This window comes from Typopeltis vanoorti, chromosome 24 (assembly GCF_054136105.1).
Source record: "Typopeltis vanoorti isolate ZY-2024b chromosome 24, IOZ_Tvanoo_1.0, whole genome shotgun sequence".
Classification (NCBI taxonomy): domain Eukaryota; kingdom Metazoa; phylum Arthropoda; class Arachnida; order Uropygi; family Thelyphonidae; genus Typopeltis; species Typopeltis vanoorti.
The window spans coordinates 82,611,507-82,634,254 of NC_143572.1; the positions used below are offsets into that span (position 1 = coordinate 82,611,507).

Below are 22,748 nucleotides of genomic sequence, written 5' to 3' on the forward strand. Positions count from 1 at the left end.
ATTTTTGCTTGTCGTATATCGTGAATTTCATCCCATTTCGAACAATGACGTAATCGCAAATTATGTAAGGATTATTTATGGAAAGCATTTGCATATACAACTCAAAATTGTGTGCTTCTGGTTCCCTGAGTTTTGACGAATTTTATCTTCCGTTTCGAGTAATGTAGGAAATGATTTCTTGTTCTGTATCCTATCCACTTGCAATTGATGAAGTTTCAGCCCATCCCAAAGAGAGTAAAAATAAAATTATTTTCATCACCAGTTTCTTCAAGACTGGTGATGAAGACGTTCCACTTCAAATATCGACACTTCCAAGACCGTGGAATTAATCCCTTCACCACAGTATATAAAACGTATAATTTTGTATTATATTACTGTCTTCATACGATTAAATTTAACTCTGTTGGGTGTCGCGTACAGCAGTGGAATAAACAAGTCGACGATAGTTGTTGCAGTAGTGTAACGAAGTATCAGAAAGATAGTCTTCCTATTTTTACATTTTTCGGGTGGTTAACTGCGAATTAGTAAGTAAATTTTTGTGTCATGAACCTTATCAATTATTGTGCAAGGTGATAAAACTGATAATTGTGTGCCATTTATGATAAACTAACAGTCAATGAAAAAGACCTCCAAACCCGAGTACTGCCATAACCTTGTGAGCTACGTAACATGTACTAATCTTAGGAAGCTGCAAAGCATGCGATGATAACAATAATGTAATAACTGTCATTTTTACTGCTCAAAACTTAGTGCAAGTCAGCACAAAAATTTATCAGAAGACCGAAAACTGACCTGTCAATGTATTACATGAAAATTTAGTTATCAAACAAGCTTACTGCAGTGAAATCCTTTGTCCGAAGCAATAAGCATTCCGTTTCTGAACAGCGGTATTAGCAAATGTGTCACTGAGCCCTGACACCATTGCAGATAATACGGAATCGTATTAAATTTAAAAATTTAATACTATTCCGTAGTTAGGAAAATCATGCATTTTCCTAACTTTTATTTATGACACCGCAACCGAAGAAAATTAGGACTCATTAATACATTTTGAAGTATTCCATTTCTGAACTCGGATTCTTTTCTTCCAAACGGTATTTGGTTAACACGGTAATGCTGGTGATCACAGCGGACTCATAACTGCGTGAGAGGACACCTCTTCTCCGGTGGCAACCAGATATGAGTTTTACCGGTAGGAGGGGTTGAATTTGAAGTTTCGCATTGAAGGACTAGGTGATGCACAGTTCTTCCAGAGGGGGGAGGAGAATAACAGCTCGCTACCTGAGTGCCGAAAAACAAGGAGTTAACAGTATTGCCTTATGAGGAAATATACTACCCGTTTCTTTATTATGCAACTATGTAGACTGCATAGATTTCCCATTTTTTTTTTACTTTCAAATATTTTTTTTGATACTTTAAAATGGTGCAAACTGTGGAAGAGGGTACCAGCTTGATGCCTGATGATAATTTTTTTCTCTGTGCGTTTCTTTGTTTCTTTAGCTCATTTTATGGTTTTTGCACTGTTGCTTCTTTCTGACATTGTTGGAAGAGTGAAAGAGTTATAGTTAAAACGAAAATAAAAAAAAAAAATCAGGTGTAATTGAAGAAAACTACGAATAACACGCGTGCGTTCATTCATTACGTAATTTTCTTCTTCGCACGTTCTGTATATCGGTTGCGAACAAGACTTCATCTTCTTTTATGGTATCTTAATCTTTTTTGTAGTTCTTCCTCTCCTTTTATTCTTTGGTTTCGAGCTATAGACTTGTTTTATTATTCGTTCTTCACTTCTCTGCACATGCTCAATCCATTTTATTCTTCGGGTTGAAAGCCAATTGTTTATTTGATGATGAGAATTTATTTTTCAGTTGATTAGACTATAATAAGTTTAGTTTAATCCTTTATCCAAGTGTGAGCAAACAAAGTTTGCTCCTGAAAGTATCTTCAGGACTGAGCTGAGGTGGTGCAATACCCACACCATGAGTTTCCTTGGTGTTGCACCACCTTAGCTCATTCCTGAAGATACTTTCAGGCACAAACTTTGTTTGCTCACACTTGGATAAAGGATTAAACTAAGCTTATTATAGTCTAACTAAGTGAAAAATAAAACTCTCAACATCTTTCTCTGAATCCGGAGTAAATTAATAATACACCTTTTGGCAACTCCTATAGGTGGGGATGACCTCTCATTGCTTCTGCCTTGGTGTCTCCACTACTGGGCCTAGCTCCCACTGATGAGACCTCAATATAGGTCGAAACCAGTATGGGTAGTGGTCCTTGCCTTAATGCATAGCATTACACATATCTGCAAGGAGATGTGCTTTGCATTATGGGAGCTTTCCCCACCTTTGCCACGAGTTGCCTTTTTGGTGTTGCACCACCTTAGCTCAGTCCTGAAGATACTTTCAGGTGCAAACTTTGTTTGCTCACACTTGGATAAAGGATTAAACTAAACTTATTATACCAATTGTTTATTGCTTGTATTTCACATTGTTTTCTTATATCTGTATCCTTTATTTTACATGGTCTAGTTTTGGTTACTATTTTCTTAATATATTCATTTCACCTGTGTTTAAAATTTGTCTTGTTTTCATAGTGTATGGTCTTCTTTCCACATTATATGTCATAATAGGCATGATTACTGCTTTATAAATTCTGGTTTTTGTCTTTACTCAGAGATGTTTATTTTTTCCATACTGATTCATTCAAGCATCCTGATATTCTTGCAACTCTTTCAACTTGTTCTCTGACTTCTAGATGTGGCCTTCCTTCCGAATGTTTTAGTTTTTGATATCTTCATATTATATAATTTTGCTTCTTTATTAAATGCATGTAGTAATATTTGTAACTGGGTTTGATTATCTGCAATTAATATTATATTGTCTGCAAAACATGTAGTTCTTATTCTATTTTTTATTTCCACTCCTATATTTTATTAATGTTTTGTATTATTTCATCCATTATTATTTAATATTCTTGAACGGAGTCTTCTTGTTTAATGCCATTATGAAATTATCTCTTTACTTGGTTTTCTTGTGTTTTTATTATACAACTATTGTTATCATATAATTATTTAATTATATTATGTTTTTTGATACTTTTCTTCTCTGCAGTATTTCTATTACATCTTGAAATAATATTTTGTCAAATGCTTTTTCCAGGTCTATAAAGCATATAAATAATTTCCTATTGTATTCTATTGTTCTCTCAATCAACTGTCTAATTATAAATATTGCATCTGTACATGATCTGTGTTCTCTAAATCCTTGTAGATTAATTTCCTTTGTTATTTAAAATTCTTGTTAGTACTTTTAACAAAGTATTTAATAAATTTATCCCTCTATGATTTTCTGCATACCTGTTAAGGCATGCAGCCCAACAGGTATGCAACAGAGAAACGGCAAGCTGGCTGCATCAATTGCCTAAAATCTTTAAAGATGAAATGCCTGCAAATAGAAGCAGAAATAATACTACCACATATGGGAGAGCTAATGTGCCTAAGCCCATATAGAGTAGATGAGAAGACAGCTATGTGGAACACAAACAGCATATATAATATTTCAACCATTAACATCAGCACAATGTACAAACCTGGCAAATTAAAACATATAGAGAACTTGAACTGTTCAAATGGGAAATAGTGGGAGTTGCACAGGCCCACTGGATAGACGATGGAAAAATCAACATAACAAATACAACCACATTTTACTCGGGAAGGAAAGATAACCATCACTGAGAAGGTGTAGCAATAATCATTAAAAAATGGTTCCTAAACTCACTAGGTGATGATTCTATTTCCTATAGAATCTTCGTAAGATCCAAAACAAAAGAAATAGGAATATTCATAAAAAGAATAGAAGTTTATGCACCAGTCCAATCACATGAAGAGGTGGAATATAGTCATTTTCTTGAACAACTGCAAGAAGAAATCAGCAAACAAGTACAAGAGACATCATTATTATTATAAAAGATTTTAATGCAAAGATTGGTCAGTAATTTGAAGATAAAGCAGAAGTAATGGGAAAATTTGGTCATGGATAGATGAATGAAAGAAGAGAGGGCTTGATTAATTTTTGCCAAAAAATTCAACTGTTAATCACAAATACCGTATTCTGCCACAGGTCACAACACAAAGACACCTGGACATCACCAAACAATGAAATCAAAAACTGTATAGAATATATAATTATTAATAAGAAATAGAAACATTCCTTCTGAAATGTCAAAACATCAAAAAAGATTGACATGGATACAAACCATGAACTACTACCAGCCAAACTAAAAATCAGTTTCAAAAGAAAAAGAACAAACCACCAAAAACAAAAGAAGATAGATTTCTCAAAACTATATATGATAGCTTGACCAGATCTATCACAGGTCATTGAAAGAAAAATTAAATAATTTTTCTTTTGATACAGTCCCAGAGTCTTGGGGAAAAGGTAAAGAAACTGTAACAAAATACCTGGGCTACCAGACAAGAGTAAATAAAGATTGACTTACACCAGAGATATTGGACTTATGGGAGAGAAAAAGAATATACAAATCTAACCTTTCAAAAGAAAATAATGAAGAAAATAGAATATTATGCAAAATTTGAAAAATTACATCGAAAAAATGCAGATTAGCAAAAATCACATATTTAGAAGAAAAAGCAGCAATGTGTGAAGAAGCATACAAAAACATGACTCCAATTCCATTTATGAAATAGTTGAAGAGATAACCAGAACATACCCACCTATTGCAATAAGATGGAACCACTACAAGTAGCAGTGAAGCAATAAAAGAAATATGGAGTAATCATTTTAAAGAAACATTTGCAGTTGAAAAAAACATGGATCAAGGTGTGCCTTCAACCCTGAAGAAACTTCTGACACAAAAGATATCCTAAATGAAGAAATTCATAGAAGAATCAAACAAATGAAAAATGATAAAGCACCAGGCATAAAGACAACATTCAAAAAGAACTAGAAAAAGGGGGAGAAAGCATGATAAATTACCTAAGAAAACTGTTCAACAAAATAATAAAAGAATTTTTTCCAACAGAATGGAGAACAGGCCAGATCATACCCATCCACAAAAAAGGAGATGTCAGATCCTGCACTAACTATAGACCTATAACCTTTTTAAGCCACTATATAAATATTCATCAGGATTCTCCAAAACAGAGTTAAACATTCCTATGAAGAACAGATGGAAGAAGAGCAAATGGGATTTAGAAATAACAGAAACACAATAGATGTAATTTTCACATTAAGCAGATCTTATGAGAGACAAAAAAAAAAAAAAAAAAAACTTGATTTCAAACAAGCTTTTGACTCGATGAGAAGCAAACTCATTAAAATGCTAAAAAACAGAGGTTGACAAACACGTATTAATTTTTATCAAGAATTACAATTCAGAAACACAAGCAATAGTGAAATACAAAAACATAAACAGATCAAATAGTAAATAAAAAAAAGGAGTTATGTATGGCTGTCCATTGTCACCATATTTATTCAACCTATATTTAATAGAAGTAGTGGATGAAGGACTACAGATGTGTGAAGGTATAATCATAAATGCAAGACATATAACACATTTAAATTATACTGATGATATAGTTATCACTACAGACAGCCAAGAAAAATGAGAAAATATCCTGACTAAGCTTCATCAAACAAGTAACAAATATGATATGAAAATTAATTTTAATAAAACAAAACTAATGGTAATAGGAAGAAAAAGTGATGCAATCCAAATGAAAATTGGTAACCAGTTCAATTACCTAGGATCAATTATCACCAAAGATCGAGACTATTTAGAAACCATAAAACACCGAATCAATAACAGATGGAAAACAATGTACACATAACAAAAATATTGAACAATAAAAGGTTAAGCAAAGAACTGAAAGGTATATAATACAATGATAATTCCCACAGTACTCTATGGCTCAAAATGCTGGATCTTAAGAAAAAAAGAAATGGAAAAACTCAATGCTTTGGAAATGAAATGCCTAAGAAAAATCAATGGAACAAACTTGACAGAAAGAAAAACAAATTAAAAGAATCAGAGAAGAAATTAACTTTAAAGAAACAATAATTACTGCACTAAAAAGAGCCAATTAAGCTGGTTTGTACACGTTTCAAGAATGAACCTAGAATGACTACCAAACATATTATTAAATTGTAGAATCGAAAGACAGCCCAGCAGAGGAAGAACAAGAAAGAAATGGATTGACAACATTAAAGAAAGAAACCACTTCAACTGCATAATAGAACTTCATAAAAAGATAGCAGACAGAAAGGAATGACAAAAATTCGTCTTTGAGGACCCCACGCTCAATGAGCTGAAGAGAAGAAAATAAGATTTTTTTTTTTTAATATTGGTAGTACAGTATTATACTTTTTTCCATTCTACCGGAAAGGAAATTTTATTATTATTTGTTTGTATAGTATATCTAAACTCTGAGTTACAATTTATTTACCATTTTTTAATAATTCATTATTGATATTATCTAGACCTGGTGATTTCCTGTTCTTCAATTTTTTAATTGCATATTCAATTTCACATTTATTCAATTTTTATCTTGGTTGTATTTATTTCTTCTTCTTGGTTAGTTTGCTTACTTAGTTCTATTATTTCAACTATTTAATTCTAAAGGTTTTTAACATAATTTTCTAATTCTTGTTTTTCAACTTTTAATATTGGAATATATTCTGCTTCTTCTTTCTTTTGTGTATTAATAAATCTCCACATTTGTTTCTGTATACCATAAAAATCTTATTCAAGTTCTCTTGTATATGATTCCCAAACTTGATTTTTGCTTTCTATTTTCTTCTGATTAACTTTATTTCTTTATATTCATTCCATTTCTCTGTTTGTTTTAATTTGTAGATATTTTCTTTCGTTAATATTTTTATTTCTTTGTTAAACCATGGAGGCTGTTTTTTACTTTTCTTTTTCTTTTACCACTAATACTTCTGTTGCTATTTCAGTTAAATTTGTATTAAAAATCTTCCAGTTATCTTCTGCATGTTGTTTGCTGCTTAGTGAGTTATATTGATACTTTTCTTTTAATCTATTGTAGTATAATGTTTTTATCCTTTCTTCTTTTAATAAATTTACATTAAATTTTATTTCAGCATTGTTGATTTTCTTTAAATTTTATTTTCACAGCTTTCTTGTAAAGTGTTAGTTTGCATATTAACAGGTTATGGTCACTTCCAATTTCTGCTAATGTTAACACTAACATCTTCTATTAGTGTTAATTTTTTTTTTTCATGCTGATAAAATGCATTATTTTTAACTTATTTGCACCGAATTGCATCAATGTTTCTCCATTATTGTTTGTTTGTTCATTAAATCTTTGCATAATTACATTTATTGGTATATTTCGTTTTCTTGCATTTAAGTCTCCCATTATAATTAACTTTTCGTTTGGTTTTATTTTTTGTGCTATTTGTTATAGATCCTCATAAAATTCTTCTCTTTTTTTTCTGGAATATATATACTGCAATTATATTTATTTTACCTCTATCTGTTTTTATCCTGACTATTAATATTAACACTTTATGTATTACTATTCCTACTCCAGCTTTAGCCCTATTTTTTTTTTTTTTATTCTGCTGTATATAAATATATAGTCTTGTATGTTCATTATTCCATTTCATCAGATTCATATTTGTCTTGGTTTCCCAATCAGTATTGAAAGTACAATGACGATTTGCTAGCCCAATCACCAGACACTTCTGGAAAACCAAGCTTCCTACATACTATAATTACATCTCCCGTTCACCTCTCTATCATGATGACTTGTAGATAGAATATTTAGAGAGACGTCATTATATACTGCATAATCCCATACACACCCCTAGTTGCCTTCACTTCACATAATTTAAAGTAAAAATTCCAATCCAGAAAATGAGTAAAGATAAAAATTCAATAACCAGGAATTCATAAAGTGAGAATTACTTATATATTTATATTTATATATACTGACTATAACTGAGACTAGAATAACAATTAAATTTATTCAAAATGCAACATGTTTCATCGGATTGTCCAACTTCTTCAGGCGTGGGAACATAGAAAGCAAGTAAACACTATAAGAAACAACATATCACTATAAAACGACTATTATAAAATCAGTTAGCTTTGAACTGTAGCTACAGTCCGTGTTGAAGTTCTATTGTTCTATAGTTCTATTGAAGTTCTATTATATATATATATTTTAATGAAAAATTGTGTACTTGGAAAAATACATACTTTAACCTCCCAACAGGTCCGAACGTCTATTTTTATATCCAGCAAAATCTTTTACGATGCATGAATGTGCGGTAAACCTTCACACTGAAGAGAATTCGTGATTATCGTTGGCGACATGGCTTGGAAGGTGTCGAATCCCGCGTTCAATCCGTATCATGATATCCTCAGCAGGTATTCTTCTGGGCACAATGGCGAAGTTGTGGGCACGTGCGAGGGCGTCAAGTGCTTCAGGTTTCACACTAAGTGACGACAGGTTAACTACCGGAAGTTGCAGTTTCGAGATCCACAACTTCACCATTGCGCCCAGGAGAATACCTGTTGGGGATATCATGATACGGATTGAACGCAGGATTCGACACCTTCCACGTCTCCAATGATATTAGACTGGACATAGCTTGTGTTCTGACCAAAGCTAAACCACCTAAAACCAACATGCCCAGTAAAGAAATTAAATCTCTATTAGAATTAAAGAAAAACAAGAAAATAATAATCACCAAAGCTGACAAAAAAAGGAATGCCACAGTATTGCTGAACCAAAAAGATTACACAGGTAAGCTGAAATCTCTATTGTTAGATCAGGCCACTTACCTCCCTATCGAGTACAATCCCACCAACTCACAAATTAGAAAACTCCACAGGCTCCTTAAGAAGGTCACTTCTTGGCCTGTGGAAATCACCAACAAATTAAAACCATATAACTCCATATCCCCCTGTATTTATGGACTCCCAAAAATTCACAAGGAAAATGTGCCATTACGTCCCATAGTGGATGGCATTGATTCCCCCACATACAAACTAGCTAAACATTTGGCCAAAGCTCTCAAACACTATACTGGCAACACACCTTCATACATAAAAAAACTCAGCTCACTTCAAAGCCAGCATAGAAAACCTTACACTCAAACACACTGACATAATGGTCAGTTTTGATGTCTCCTCCTTATTCACAAATGTCCCACTCAAAGAATCCTTAGAGCTAATCCAAGCTAAATTTCCTCCCGATATAAGCCCTATTTCAGTTCACAATGAACTCAGGCTATTTTGTTTGGCAAGGAAAATTCTACAAACAAATAGAGGGGACAGTCATGGGTTCTCCACTCTCCCCACCCTTGGCCAACTTTTATATGGAGACTTTTGAAGAGAAAGCCTTAAACTCTGCCCCACAAAAACCAACCATTTGGCTTCACTATGTAGATGATGTATTTGCTATTTGGCCACATGGCTCCGATGCACTCCTCTCCTTAACACACTTAAACAACCAACACCCCAGAATCAGATTCACCCTGGAAGAAGAAAAAAACAACTGCATTCCTTTCTTAGACACACTAGTCACCCGCCAGCCTGATGGAACCTTGGTTTTCTCGGTATATAGAAAATCCACCCATACAAGCAGATACATTCACCAACAATCCCACCACCCCCCTCACAACAATATGGAGTCATTAAGACACTACACAACAGGGCTAAACTTATCTGCTCGAATGACAATGCCCTAACCACAGAACTAAACCACGTTCTCAACACTTTCTCAGCCAATGGCTACCCCCCAAAAAATTCCAAAAAATATTGAAACCAGTAAACCACAACCCCCCTCCCCCCCACAACAAGGATTACTCTAAATCCATCACCATACCCTATATCCAAGGCACCTCGGAAAAAATCACAAAAATCCTAAAAAAACATAACTTCTTGTTACAAACCATATAAAAAATTGGCATTCCTTATCTGCTCAACTAAAGACCTACCTGGTGTATACCAGGTCCCTCTCAGCTGTAAGCTGTCCTACTTTGGTCAAACAGGCAGGACAGCAAATATCAGAATTTCAGAACACAAGGACTACATCCAGTTTCAACAATACAGCCACTCTGGTCTTGCTGACCATGCGCTGGATACCTGCCATAGAATACGGTGGAAGAAAGCTAGGATAATACACCGTAGCAAATTCAGATATGAAAGGCTTTTCATAGAATCAGCTTCAGCCCTAAGAAACGATTCAAACTTCAACAAATTTGGCTGCATGAGACTACCTCAAATTTGGGAAACCTACATCAGAAGACCTTCAGCCTAATCGCCCAAGAATACCAACATTGCCCGCTAGAGGGCACCATCAGGACTTTAGGAGAAATAATAGCTTCATACTTCTTCCTCACTTATTGTTTTGTTGTGCCTACATGCACGTGTCTTGTACTTAAGTTCTTGAAAATATTTCTATATTTCGTTGCCGAAATATAGAAATATATTAAAATTTATTTTAATGTATATCCTAGTACGTTGTAATTTCCTTAAATAATATAGTCATAATGGATGTCATAAGGCCCTATTGCACTAAGGTGAGATTGTAGGAGAGCTATTTTTAGTTCTTCTTTAACAAATGGCTGATTATATGGCTGAAGAATGTTGGTAAATGTCATCACTGCTAAATGAAACAAGCAGTGATGACAGCACAGTGATAAAAAACACTGACCAGGCATGCAGTCAGGAATACATATCCATACTTGAAGTAGAAAAAGCCATCAAAGGCTTGAAATGTGGAAAGGCAGCAGGAGTAGATGATATTCGACCAGAAATGCTGAAGTATGGTGGTATAAGAGTCTTACAGTGGCTGCACTGCATAGTTCAGAAAGCCTGGACAGAGGGACGAATTCCCGATGATTGGAGTAGAGCTCTCATAGTACCCATATATAAAAAGGGAAATAAAACTGAATGTGAGAATTACAGAGGTATTTCCCTACTGAGTGTTCCTGGCAAGTATACTTGAGAAACGGTTGAGAAGAATTGTGGAAGAAAAGCTTGGTGAAGAACAAGCTGGATTCAGGCCAAATAGAGGCTGTCAGGATCAGATCTTCACTTTATGACAAATAGTCGAGAAAGCATGGGAATATAACAAAGATCTGTATTTAAGTTTTGTCGATTTGGAAAAGGCATATGACAAGGTGCCAAGAGAGAAGCTATTCAATACGCTGCAGTTATATGGTGTCAATGGGGCATTATATCAAGCAATACTTAGTCTTTATTTGAGTTGTGAGTCAGCAGTTAGAATCGAAGGAAGTACAGGAAGATGGTTTAATGTTAAATCTGGTGTGAGACAAGGATGTACATTATCCCCTCTGTTATTCATTATCTATATGGATCACATTATGAAGGAATGTGGTATTAAACCTGATATCAAAATTGGAGATGTTAATGTCTGCTCTTTGCTTTATGCGGATGATGTTATACTTCTAAATAAATCCGCTACAAGTCTGCAAGATTCTCTGACTAAATTGAATAGCTGTTGTAATAGATATGGTATGAAGGTCAGCAATAAAAAGACAAAGACAATGAAAATAGGCAGAATCATTGAAAATGTCAACTGTGTTGTGAATGGAGAACCTGTGGAACAAGTAAAACATTTCAGCTACTTAGGCACAATTTTTACTCAAGATGGTAAACTAAATATAGAAATAGACAACAGAATCAGCAAAGCTGGTATGGTGGGAAGTCAATTGAATAAATTCATATGGAATAAGAAAGAAATTAGTCGGAACACTAAATTAGCTGTATACAAGACTGTGTTCAAACCAATTTTAACTTATGGATCTGAGAGCTGGGTCAGAAGTAAAACACTTGACCAAAGACTAGAGACCGCAGATATGAGAGTCCTGAGAAAGATTAGAGGCGTGAACAGATGGCATCAATGGCAATATCATATTAAAAATGAGGATATTAGGAAAGAACTTGACATTGTCAGCATCCAGGAATTCGTTAGCAGAGCTAATCTCAGATGGTATGGTCACTTAAATAGAATGGGAGAGGAAAGATTAGCAAAACAAGTGTTCTCTGCCAGGTTGGCAGGAAAACGACCCAGAGGAAGGCCAAGATATAGGTGGATTGATACAGTACAAAGTGCCTTAGACGATAGAAATATAAGATCTGATAATGTTGGAGACTTGACAAGTAACAGACTGATTTGGAGGAAAATTGTAGATAGGAAGTTAGTAATGATGTAATTTTTTCATGTAGTACTGTCATATCCTGTACACCCCTTGAGGGTACATGGCAGGAATTTGATGATGATGATGATGATGATGATAATGTTGGTAGAAAAATTAAGCCTTTGTTTCTCTTGCTGCTCTTTCAGTATTAAAAAATCAGGAGAATGTGAAGCTGTTGCTGAGATTCTAGCAGAAGTTTCTCCCAAAGTATCTGCAATCACTTTAGGATCAGCAATAACACTTCCATTATGGTCTAAGGTAGACAATGTGTTCTATATCGGCCCTTCATTCCGGATTTTATCCCATACAATTTTTGGACTGGGCATTTGATTAATTGATGTTGTAAATTGGACCCATGATTGTTTTTGACTCTGATATCTTACATAACGTGCTTTGGCTCGAGCATGCTTGAAAGCTATTAAGTTTGATGTGGTGGAGTATCTAAGAAATATGCCCCAAGCTCTGTGTTGATCTTTTTTTGGCTGTCTGACATTCTGGGTTCCACCAAGGCTTTGGATAGATTTGAAACTGAGATGATGTTTGTGGGATGGAGGCTGTTGCTGCCTGGACAATGCATTCTGTTATATATTTACCGCTTCATTGATGTTTGACTGATGGCATCAGCATTAAATTTTGCAAGATGAGAGAAAGTGTTCCAGTCAGCCTGGTCAATTTTCAATATAGGTATCTGTGGGGGTGAACATGGTTCCTGTGAAGACATTGTGCAGAGAACAGGAAAGTGATCTCTTCCATATGTGTTTTCTTCAATGTCCCACATGAGTAGTGGAAGAATGGAAGGGGAGCAGATTGTAAGATCAATTGCAGAATATGAACGGGTAGGCATATGGAAAAAAGTATTGAATTTATTATTTAAAAAGGAGAGGTTATTATTATCAAGAATTCTTTCAATGATTTGGCTACGTCTATTAGTGTTGGTACTATCCCATAGAATATTGTGACTATTAAAGTCACCCATCAAAAGTATGGGTTCAGGCAGTGGCGAGATAAGGTTAGCAAGATCAATTTCATTTAACTCTGCATTTGGTGGTAAATAAATTGAACATACTGTAATAAGAAATCCCACCACAGAGAAGTGAATCGCTACTGCTTCTAGAGAAGTATTAATTTAGACCTGATGGAAAGGAATATGACTGCCCACTAGGATAGCTACTCTTCCATGAGCAGGATCGCCACCAGTTCTGTCCTTACGTACAACAGTGAAATTCCTGAAGGTACAGTCCTCTTTCGGTCTTCCATATGTTTCCTGTAGACAGAAACAGAAAGATTTGTGTTTCTGCAATAACATCTTGATATCGTCAGTATTCTGGCAAATCCCACAACAGTTCAATTGTAAAAATTTTCCTATTGTCTTGATTTTATCTTTTCTGGTTTTCAGGAGGTTGAGGGCTTACTTTTGTCAGATTTATATTTATCCACTGTTTTAGGGAAGTATGGACAGCCATTGTCCATCTCTTCCTCTGGTAGAGTGTTCAAAACATCAAATGTGTTAGGGTCAGTTGGTATGTTTAGTTTGTTTTCTGTGGGTACACAGGTACCATTTTTTTTGTGCGAGTGTCTGGTCGGTTATCTTTGAGTGATGTCTCCGGCATAATTTTTTGACAGGTGAGGTTTCATCGGATGGGACCATTTTTGAAGTTATCTCTGGAGTAAGGCCATAGGTCATGTGATTAATTACTCAACAGAAAAGCACTTGTGATCGTAAAGTTCAGGTATGTTGAAATTATCAGATGGTGGAATAGACATACATGTTTGAGTTGCTGTTGGCACTTTTTTAATTGTTATTTTTTCAGCATATGTAATGGTGGCCAGCTTTCTTTTTGCATTCTGATATTTTATGTTTTGTTCTGTTTTTAATTTTTTGTATCTCTTTTTCATCTTTCCATTTCTGACATGTACAAGAGTAAGCTGGATGATCTCCCTGACAGTTGACACATTTAGATTTTTTTTTCACAGCAAGATTTGTCATGTTCTTTACTACCACATTGGGCACAGGTAGTAGAACCATGACAGGCAGTTTGGGCATGTCCATATATTTGATATTTAAAGCATCTCAGCAGGTTATGGGTGTACATTCTAACAGGAGAGCATGAGATACCCTGCTTTTACAGATGTCTGAGGGCTAGGTGTATCAAAAGTAAGGATGATGTTCTTGGTCAAGACCAGGCGACTATCCCTACATATCAGGATGTACCTTACACCCATCACTCCTTGATCTTTAAGTTCTGAACATATCTTCTCATCGGGAACATCAAAAAGATCCCATTCTGATATCACTCCTCTACTGGAATTGAGTGTTCTGTGAGGTGTTACTGCAATTTGTATTCCACCCATTGTAGTTGTTCTCAGTAGTTTCTCAGAATGTTGTTTACACATTGTTTCCATGAGGATATCACCAGAATGCAATTTCTTGACAGTTTTGGGAGGCCCTGCCAGTCCTTCTAAACCTTTTTGGATAAAATGGGTGAAATTTTCCCAATTAGTTTTTCACCTGTTGCATGAATGATTAAAAAGGTTGGTACATTTATGTTAGTATCAGATATCTTTTGTTTCTTGCTTCTGTTTCCATATGCTGTATCTGGAAAAAAGTATCAGCCCTTGGTTGATACTATAGATACAGCACTGAAACATTTGAGGATGAAGGATTCATATTTAAGGTGTTTTTAGTTTGGTGCCAGAGCTCCTCACCCACCATGGAGCCACACATGCTTGCCCACTACCTGGCAAGCAAAGACGGTGCTCAGGAGTGGAATGCTAGGGCTACTCTGGACAGGGCCTTCTCTATAAAGGGACCTGGGTGCAAGAAACCTTTTGGGGCCTTAAAATATTTTTCGAAGGTAAAAATTAAAGGATTCGAAATAAATGTATTGTAAAACCTCTTACCTGCAAATGATTTTGGCACAGTAAAACAAAAAAAAAAAAAAAAAAAAAACATTCGAAATATAACAGGTTAACATAAAGGGACCTGGGTGCAAGAAACCTTTTGGGGCCTTAAAATATTTTTCGAAGGTAAAAATTAAAGGATTCGAAATAAACGTATTGTAAAACCTCTTACCTGCAAATGATTTTGGCACAGTAAAACAAAACAAACAAAAAAAAAAAAACATTCGAAATATAACAGGTTAACATAAAGTTTACTGAACACAAAACAAAAGTATTAAATAATTAAAATAAATAAATATTTAACACAAAAGTAACTGGTTCACCAACTAGCGCACAAAAACTATTTACAATTAATTATTGTTTAAAGTAATAAAAAAAATAAATAGGTTTACTATTTAGGGGCCTAGTTTTACTAACACGTATATTGCTTAATATGTATTTATTTAAATATGCAATTTTTTTGCTATGTCATTCATCATTTCCGAAAAATTACAATTTTTGGCAATTTCCTTTTCGATGCTTAATATAGCAAGTGCATTTAAGCGTTCTTCGCACATACTTGACCGAAGATAATTCTTTATCAATTTTAATTTGCTAAAAGAACGCTCTGCACTTGCTACAGTAACTGGTAACGTAAAGAAAATTTTCAATACAGTTAGTACATTTAGAAATAGTTCATTAATTGAGAATTTAAATGTTTTACCAGTTTTTCTGTCTTCTCCCTGAACGAAGCTCATGATATATTGAGCGAAATATAAAGAAATAATAAATTATATTTAGCTTTTCTCTTACAGGTTATTCAAAACCTATAGAAATAAATAAAAGATCAGCACACAAAGTGTTAAGATTTACAAAATTACCAAAGCGAATCCCTTGTATTACTAGAAAAAAGTAACTTCAATTAATAGAAGAACGAAAAAACAGCAAGTAAAAGAAAATTGTGAAAAGCAAGGAAAACTACGAAGCAAAATTAATGAAGGCCTCAAGGAAACAGCAAAGGAGAATTGGATAAAGTTACATTACCTTTATTACCTTGATGTACCTGTGTTTCACTCAGGATTTCTCCATGAGTGCAGATCATAAAGATGCCTCCAACGATCTCGATCTTGAGTCTCTCTCTTCCATGTTATCCCCATAGATTTCACTAGTGGATCTCCCCATCTTGTAGGTTGTCTTCCTGCTTTTCTCTTTATTCTTGGTTGCCAGTTGAGTATTCTATATGTCCATCTATTATCCCCAAGTCTGGCTATGTGACCCGCCCATCTCATCTTGCTTTCAAATACTGCAATTACCACATTTTGTATGCCTGATCTCTTTCTTAATTCCGTGTTTCTAACATGTTCCATTTTGCTGAAGTTGCAAATCCTGCGTTCTGTTGCACGCTGAGTTATTCTGAGAGTTTTTCTTCTTTTCTTGTCGTGTTCCATGTTTCTGATCCATATGTGAGTGATGGAAGTATGTCACTATTAACTAGTTTTGCCTTCACAGAGATGTCAAGATTTGGATCAGTAAGTATTTCTTTTAGTCTGTTGAATGATAGCCATGCAGCTTTTTTTCTTTTTGCTAGTTCTTCAGATAAATATTATTCTTTTTTATTGTTTGGCCTAAGTAATTGTAATAAATATAAATAGAAACTAAAATGTGAAAAAAGTGCTGATAAGGAATATCGAATAATTGCTGCTCACACCTCCAGTCCGTCCCGAAACAAAAAAGTAAAGAGGACGAGATAAAAAAATAAATAAATAATAAGTTACTGGTAACTGAGAGATAGTAGAAAGAGAGAAAGAAGGAATATCTTGAAGACTTATACCGTGAATAAAACATGAATAGTGAACTTACCGAACAAGAAATCTTGGGCCAGAGAAACAGCATAAAGAAATTTAAAGAGAGACCAATGAATTTCCTATCTGGAAAACTGATGTACAACAGATGAAATACCTGCTGAAATTGTAAGAATTGTTTTTTTGTTTGCGGATTTCGTCTTCCCAGATACCCGCTTGATAGATTAGGGTTAGTAAGTATTGATTTTTAGGAAAGTTGTAGCTGTATTAGCTGAGAATCAACAGGATTTAAAACGGTCATTAAATAGAATGGATAAGGTTTCATCTGATCATTATCTCTACAAAATAATACAAAAACTAAAATAATGGTGAGAGTGTCAAAAATAAATAAAAATGAATATAAAATAATTGTGATTAGAAGTAAAAAATAATGACCAAGTAGCATCATTCATATCTTGGAGGAATTATCCAAGATGATGGAAGATGTACGCTGAAAATACGAAAAAGAAGAATTCCTATTGCAAAATAAGTATTAAAGGGGATAAAATCATTTAATACAAGTAAGATTAGTAAAGACATGGAGAAAAGAAAACTAACGAATAAATTTTGCAAGAAATAAGATTCGAGTATTGAAGACAATTAAATTCTGCCACACATGCGGAGACAATGAATGGATTATAGACGTGTTGGAAGGGGGAAAAACCTGAGAAAAGAAGAAGAGGACAGCCGGAATAAACCTTAGAGCAATTGTTTACATTAATCGGAAGAGTTTATTTAGCTGTTAAAGAGTAAAGCCAGAAATACAGTGATCTGGAAGAGGGAGCTCTATTTCCACAGGGATTATCCCTTAGAATAATGAAGAGAAGGAAATTCAAACAAATAAGAACCTAGTAATAATTGACACACAACCAACTGAATAAAGTGGGATTTTTTATGAAATTCACTCCCAGATTGAAAAGCCATTTTTAAACTTTGACCGTTATTTTACAGTTTCGATGTTTGCAACAAATATGTTCATATCTAACGTCATCCTCAGAGTTATTCCTGAGGACATGTTCAATTTCAGAATGTAATACGGCCCCCATGGCTCTCCGCTTAGCTTATTATTTGGTCATGATGCGTTTGGCAAAAAGAAATCAGGTTTGTTAACACAATCATTATTTTAAAGAACGATAATACTCTGTTATTTTTTATTGAAAGTTTAACCGTTATTTTTGTTTCCACTATTTATTAAAATATTAAATTTCTCGATTAAAAATCATACATTAATTGCTACTAAATATTAGTTGATATGTTGAGAATATTTTATTTAATAAATGGAGTTTTAATTTATTATTAATTACATCGTTTTTCTTTACAGATTGTGAATATTTTTACTGCCATGAGACATTTTGCCTACTAATGTTAAAACCAAGCTGATAAGCAGCAATGTATGAAGAATCTGAAGTTGTAGTAAACATTTCATGCTGGATTTGCGAAATAAAAATCAAATAAAACTTCATTTTCCGAAGAGGTTGCACTTCTAGTGGCGTAACGGAAAAGCATCAAAATGAGAATGGAATTGATGACCCAAATTCAAAACTTAATGAGTAATTCTACTCCTGCAACAGTGAAGGTGTGAAAATATCTTAACTGGGATGAAAATAGGGAAAAGTATTTCGCTTGTGCGTCATCCAAGACTCAGTTTCTATATCAGAGTAATATGAACCAACATCAAAAAAACGCACAATAATCAGTCGGATAAAAAAAAAAAACAATATGTGCAATGTATGCCACAAATTAAACGATTAGATCAACTTAAAACGTACGAGACAATTTATAGCAATCGAACAATAACAGAGTCCAGAGTTAAAAAGGCATGCTAAAAATGAGGGGAAAACTTTCTTCTTCGTAACAGACTAAAAAAACACCAGAAAATGCACGTGGAAGAAGGAAAAACATTCTTTCTGTACGACATATCAGAATTTCTTTGATTCAGCAAATCTTCGAGAGCATCTGAAAACGCACTCAATCGAGAAGCTATTTTCATGTGAAAATTACAGCAAGACCTCTTACTCGCTTACACACACGCAGGAGGCACAAGGCTACAGTGAGCTGCAATGAAAATCTGTTGACATGTGAAATATGCTGCAGGAGGTTTTCCAGTTTATATTATTTGAAGATACAGAACTTTTGTTTCACGCATCAGAATGACTTTTCAAGTGCGAAAAATACAAGAAAACATATCGCTTAAATCCTGTCTTCAAAGACATAAAACTGGCTCATACTGGGAAACGTTTACATTTTTCTGAGCATAAAAAAGTTTTCCTATTTTAGTTCTTTTGAGCTGCATTTGAGAAATTGTGAACACTACAAACATTTCCCGATTAAATTACCAGGCATACAGAACCCAAATACAGCCGAGCAGAAATCAATCTGCAAATTTCCTAGTAAAGAAAGGTGTTTCCTGTGAAGTGAGTGGCAAATCATTTTCCTCAATGGCATTTCTTAAAACACATTCCCTTCTTCACACTAATGACAAGGCTTTTCAATCCCAAATATGCCAGAAGATATTTGCTCTCTCTCTCCTATAAAGTAAAACGCCAAATATTTAGTGTTCACTTGCAAGAGAAACCTTTCACCTGTGAAATATGCAAAAGTGCATTTTATGATAAAGGAAGGCTTTTATTTCACATCAGAGCAGTTTAGGTGAAAGAGAATCCATCTCAGTGTGAAATTTTTAGGGAATTATATGTCTGTAAACAAAGCCTTAAAAAGCATCATGGATCTCACAGTGAAATAAAACCTTTTAACTATTATTTTTACTTCTACGTTTTCAATTGTATGGTCCCTTAAAAGGCACCAAAATCTTCATGCACTCAATGAAGAAAAGCTTTTTCGCATAAAATACATGGCAAACAATATTCTCAATCATAAAAACCACATCAGAAAGCACACTAAAGATGATCTCGTTTACATCCGGAATGTTACAAGAAATTCTTCGACTAGTCTCACCTGAGGCGTGGCGAAAGAGTTCTCATCAGAGAGGAAACCCTTTCAATGTGAAATTAGCAACATGAGGTTTTCAGACAGTCCGAATCTGAAAAGTCATCTGAGAGTTCATACTGGTGAGAATACTTTCACTTGAGAAATGTGTAGCTCTACGTTTTCGGCTATACAGTCCGTTAAAAAGCAAAAAAAATGCTACGATCTGATTAATGAAAAACTTTTTACGTGTAAAATATGTGGCAAACAATTTTCTACATCAGGCTATCATAAAAAACAATGAAAAGGCACACCACAGATTGCTCCTCTGCAAGCGAAATGTGTCACGAAAAAACCCTCAACTGGTTTAACCTGAAAACACTTCACACCGGAGAGAAACCATTTCCGTGCGATATTTGCAACAGGAAGTTTTCTAAGAGTTGGGATCTCAAAAGACATCTAAAAGTTCATACTGGTGAGAAACCTTTTCAGTGTGAAATTTGCAACAACAAGTTTTCAAACAGTTCGAGTCTGAAAGGTCATCTAAGAGTTCATAGCGATGAGAAACCTTTCCTATGCGAAATTTGCAACAAGAAGTTTACACAGAGTTCGAGTCTGAAAAGTCATCTAAGAGTTCACACTGGTGAGAAACCGTTTCTGTGCGAAATTTGCAACAAGAAATTTACACTTAGTTCGATTCTGAAAAATCATCTAAGAGTGCACACTGGTGAGAAACCTTTTCTATGCGAAATTTGCAACAAGAAGTTTACACAGAGTTCTAGTCTAAAAACTCATCTAAGAGTTCACACTGGTGAGAAACCTTTTCTATGCGAAATTTGCAACAAGACGTTTACACAGAGTTCGAGCTTGAAAAGTCATCTAAGAGTTCATACTGCTGAGAAACATTTTCTATGTGAAATTTGCAACAAGAAGTTTTCAGATAGTTCGAGCCTGAAAAGGCATCTAAGAGTGCATAATGGTGAGAATCCTTTCACTTGTCCCATGTGTTGCTCTGGGTTTTCTGTTATAGAGCTCATTAAAAAACAACAAAACTGCTATCCGATTGATGAAAAGCTTTTTACGTGTAAAATATGTGGCAATCAATTTTCTGAATCAGGCTATCTTAAAGAAACACATGAAAAGCACACTGCAGATTGCTCCTTTTCATCCAAAATCTCTCACGAGAAATTCCTCGACACGTTTAACCTGAAAACACATGAAAGAGTGCACACCAGAGAGAATCCGTTTCCATGCAAAATTTGCAACAAGAGGTTTCCACACAGTTCTAATCTGGAAAGTCATCTAAGAGTTCATACTGGTGAGAAACCTTTTCTATGCGAAATTTGCAACAAGAAGTTTTCAGACAGTTCGAGTCTGAAAAGTCATCTAAGAGTTCACACTGGTGAGAAACCTTTTCTATGTGAAATTTGCAGCAAGAAGTTTTCTAACAGTTGGGATCTCGAAAGTCATATAAGAGTTCATACTGGTGAGAAACCTTTTCAATGCGAAATTTGCAACAAGAAGTTTTCAGGTCGCACGGGTCTGAGAACTCATCTAAGAGTGCACACTGGTGAGAAACCATTTCTGTGCGAAATTTGCAACAAGCGATTTTCGCAGAGTTCGAATCTGAATAGCCATCTAAGAGTTCATACAAGTGGGAATACTCTCACTTGACACGTGTGTAGCTCTACATTTTCGGCAATACAGTCCCTTAAAAAGCACCAAAAACGCTTCTGTCCGATTGATGAGATGCTTTTAACATTTAAAATATGTGTCATCAATTTTTTTGAATCAGGTTATCTTAAACGGTTCTGGCAGTACAGTCCCTTAAAAAGCACTAAACACGCTACCATCTGACAGAAGAAAACCTTTTTTCCTGTAAAATATGCGAGAAACAATTTTCCACATAAGGTTTTCTTAAAAATCACATGAAAAGGCACAGCACAGATTACTTCTTTACATGCAAAATCTCTCAGAAGAAATTTTTCGATTCGTCTCAGCAGAAATGACACGAAAGTTTTCACACCAGAGAAACTTCATATGAAATTTACAAGAGGATTTCAGACAGTTTGAGTCTTTTTTGCAATTAATACAGAAATGAAATCCTCTTGAAGGAATCGATACCTAACCGACTAACTACAATTTTCTTTTTTTTTGTTCGTATTCCATCAGTTTCTCTCATGATGTTTAAATTAAATGAATGTGTAGCCACACTACCCCTTATCCTTTGAAGTTCACATGTTTCAAAATCGTCAGACTAGGTAAGAATACGAAAGTCGGGAAACAGCAGCAGCTAGTATTCGATAGTGCGCAACTTCAGTGTACGCGTTTTTGATTTTTTTCATTATAAATATCAGAGGAGTTTTTCAGTGACTTTTTGTATGAATAAAATTTTGCTTAATTATTTTATTATTTTCATTATTGGTTTTTTATTTTCTTTTAATTTTCACTACCATTTAATATGTTGCACGTTTTTGTTTTCGAATTTAGTGTGAAATGAGAATTGAATTCATATGCTTTGCAGATAATTTATTACATTTTGAAGTTAATAAAATGCAGTTCTTTTTGTAAAGTTGTGAGAATATTTTAATTACATAATTGCTTCTAAGAAATACTCATATTAATGTATCAGCTTTTTTAAAAATTATAATAGGTTTCGGATATGACAATGTGTCTCTGGGGATATAACTGAAATTCAATTCTAAAAAAGCAAATTAGATCAAGTAATTACGCAAAACATTCGTTTCTCTACTTCAAAATAAGACTTGTAATTCTCTCCTCGAATTTTTGTTCATCGAAATTTAATTGGCAACTTGAGGAAACTTCACCTAAATGAACCGAGCAGAGTATTCTCTTATATTTATGACAGCGATTTCCCTAA

The 22,748-nt window shown here is 34.4% G+C and overlaps 1 protein-coding gene across 1 annotated transcript; it reads left to right on the forward strand.

Moving 5' to 3' along the window:
• The first annotated feature begins 437 nt into the window (after positions 1-437).
• LOC150093481 (uncharacterized) lies at positions 438-22,410 on the forward strand. The gene is made up of 2 exons (XM_090413663.1): positions 438-524; positions 18,264-22,410. The coding sequence occupies exon 2, from the start codon at positions 20,168-20,170 to the stop codon at positions 21,539-21,541; it is 1,374 nt and encodes a 457-aa protein (XP_090269789.1). The 5' UTR covers positions 438-524; positions 18,264-20,167; the 3' UTR covers positions 21,542-22,410.
• The last annotated feature ends 338 nt before the right edge of the window (positions 22,411-22,748 follow it).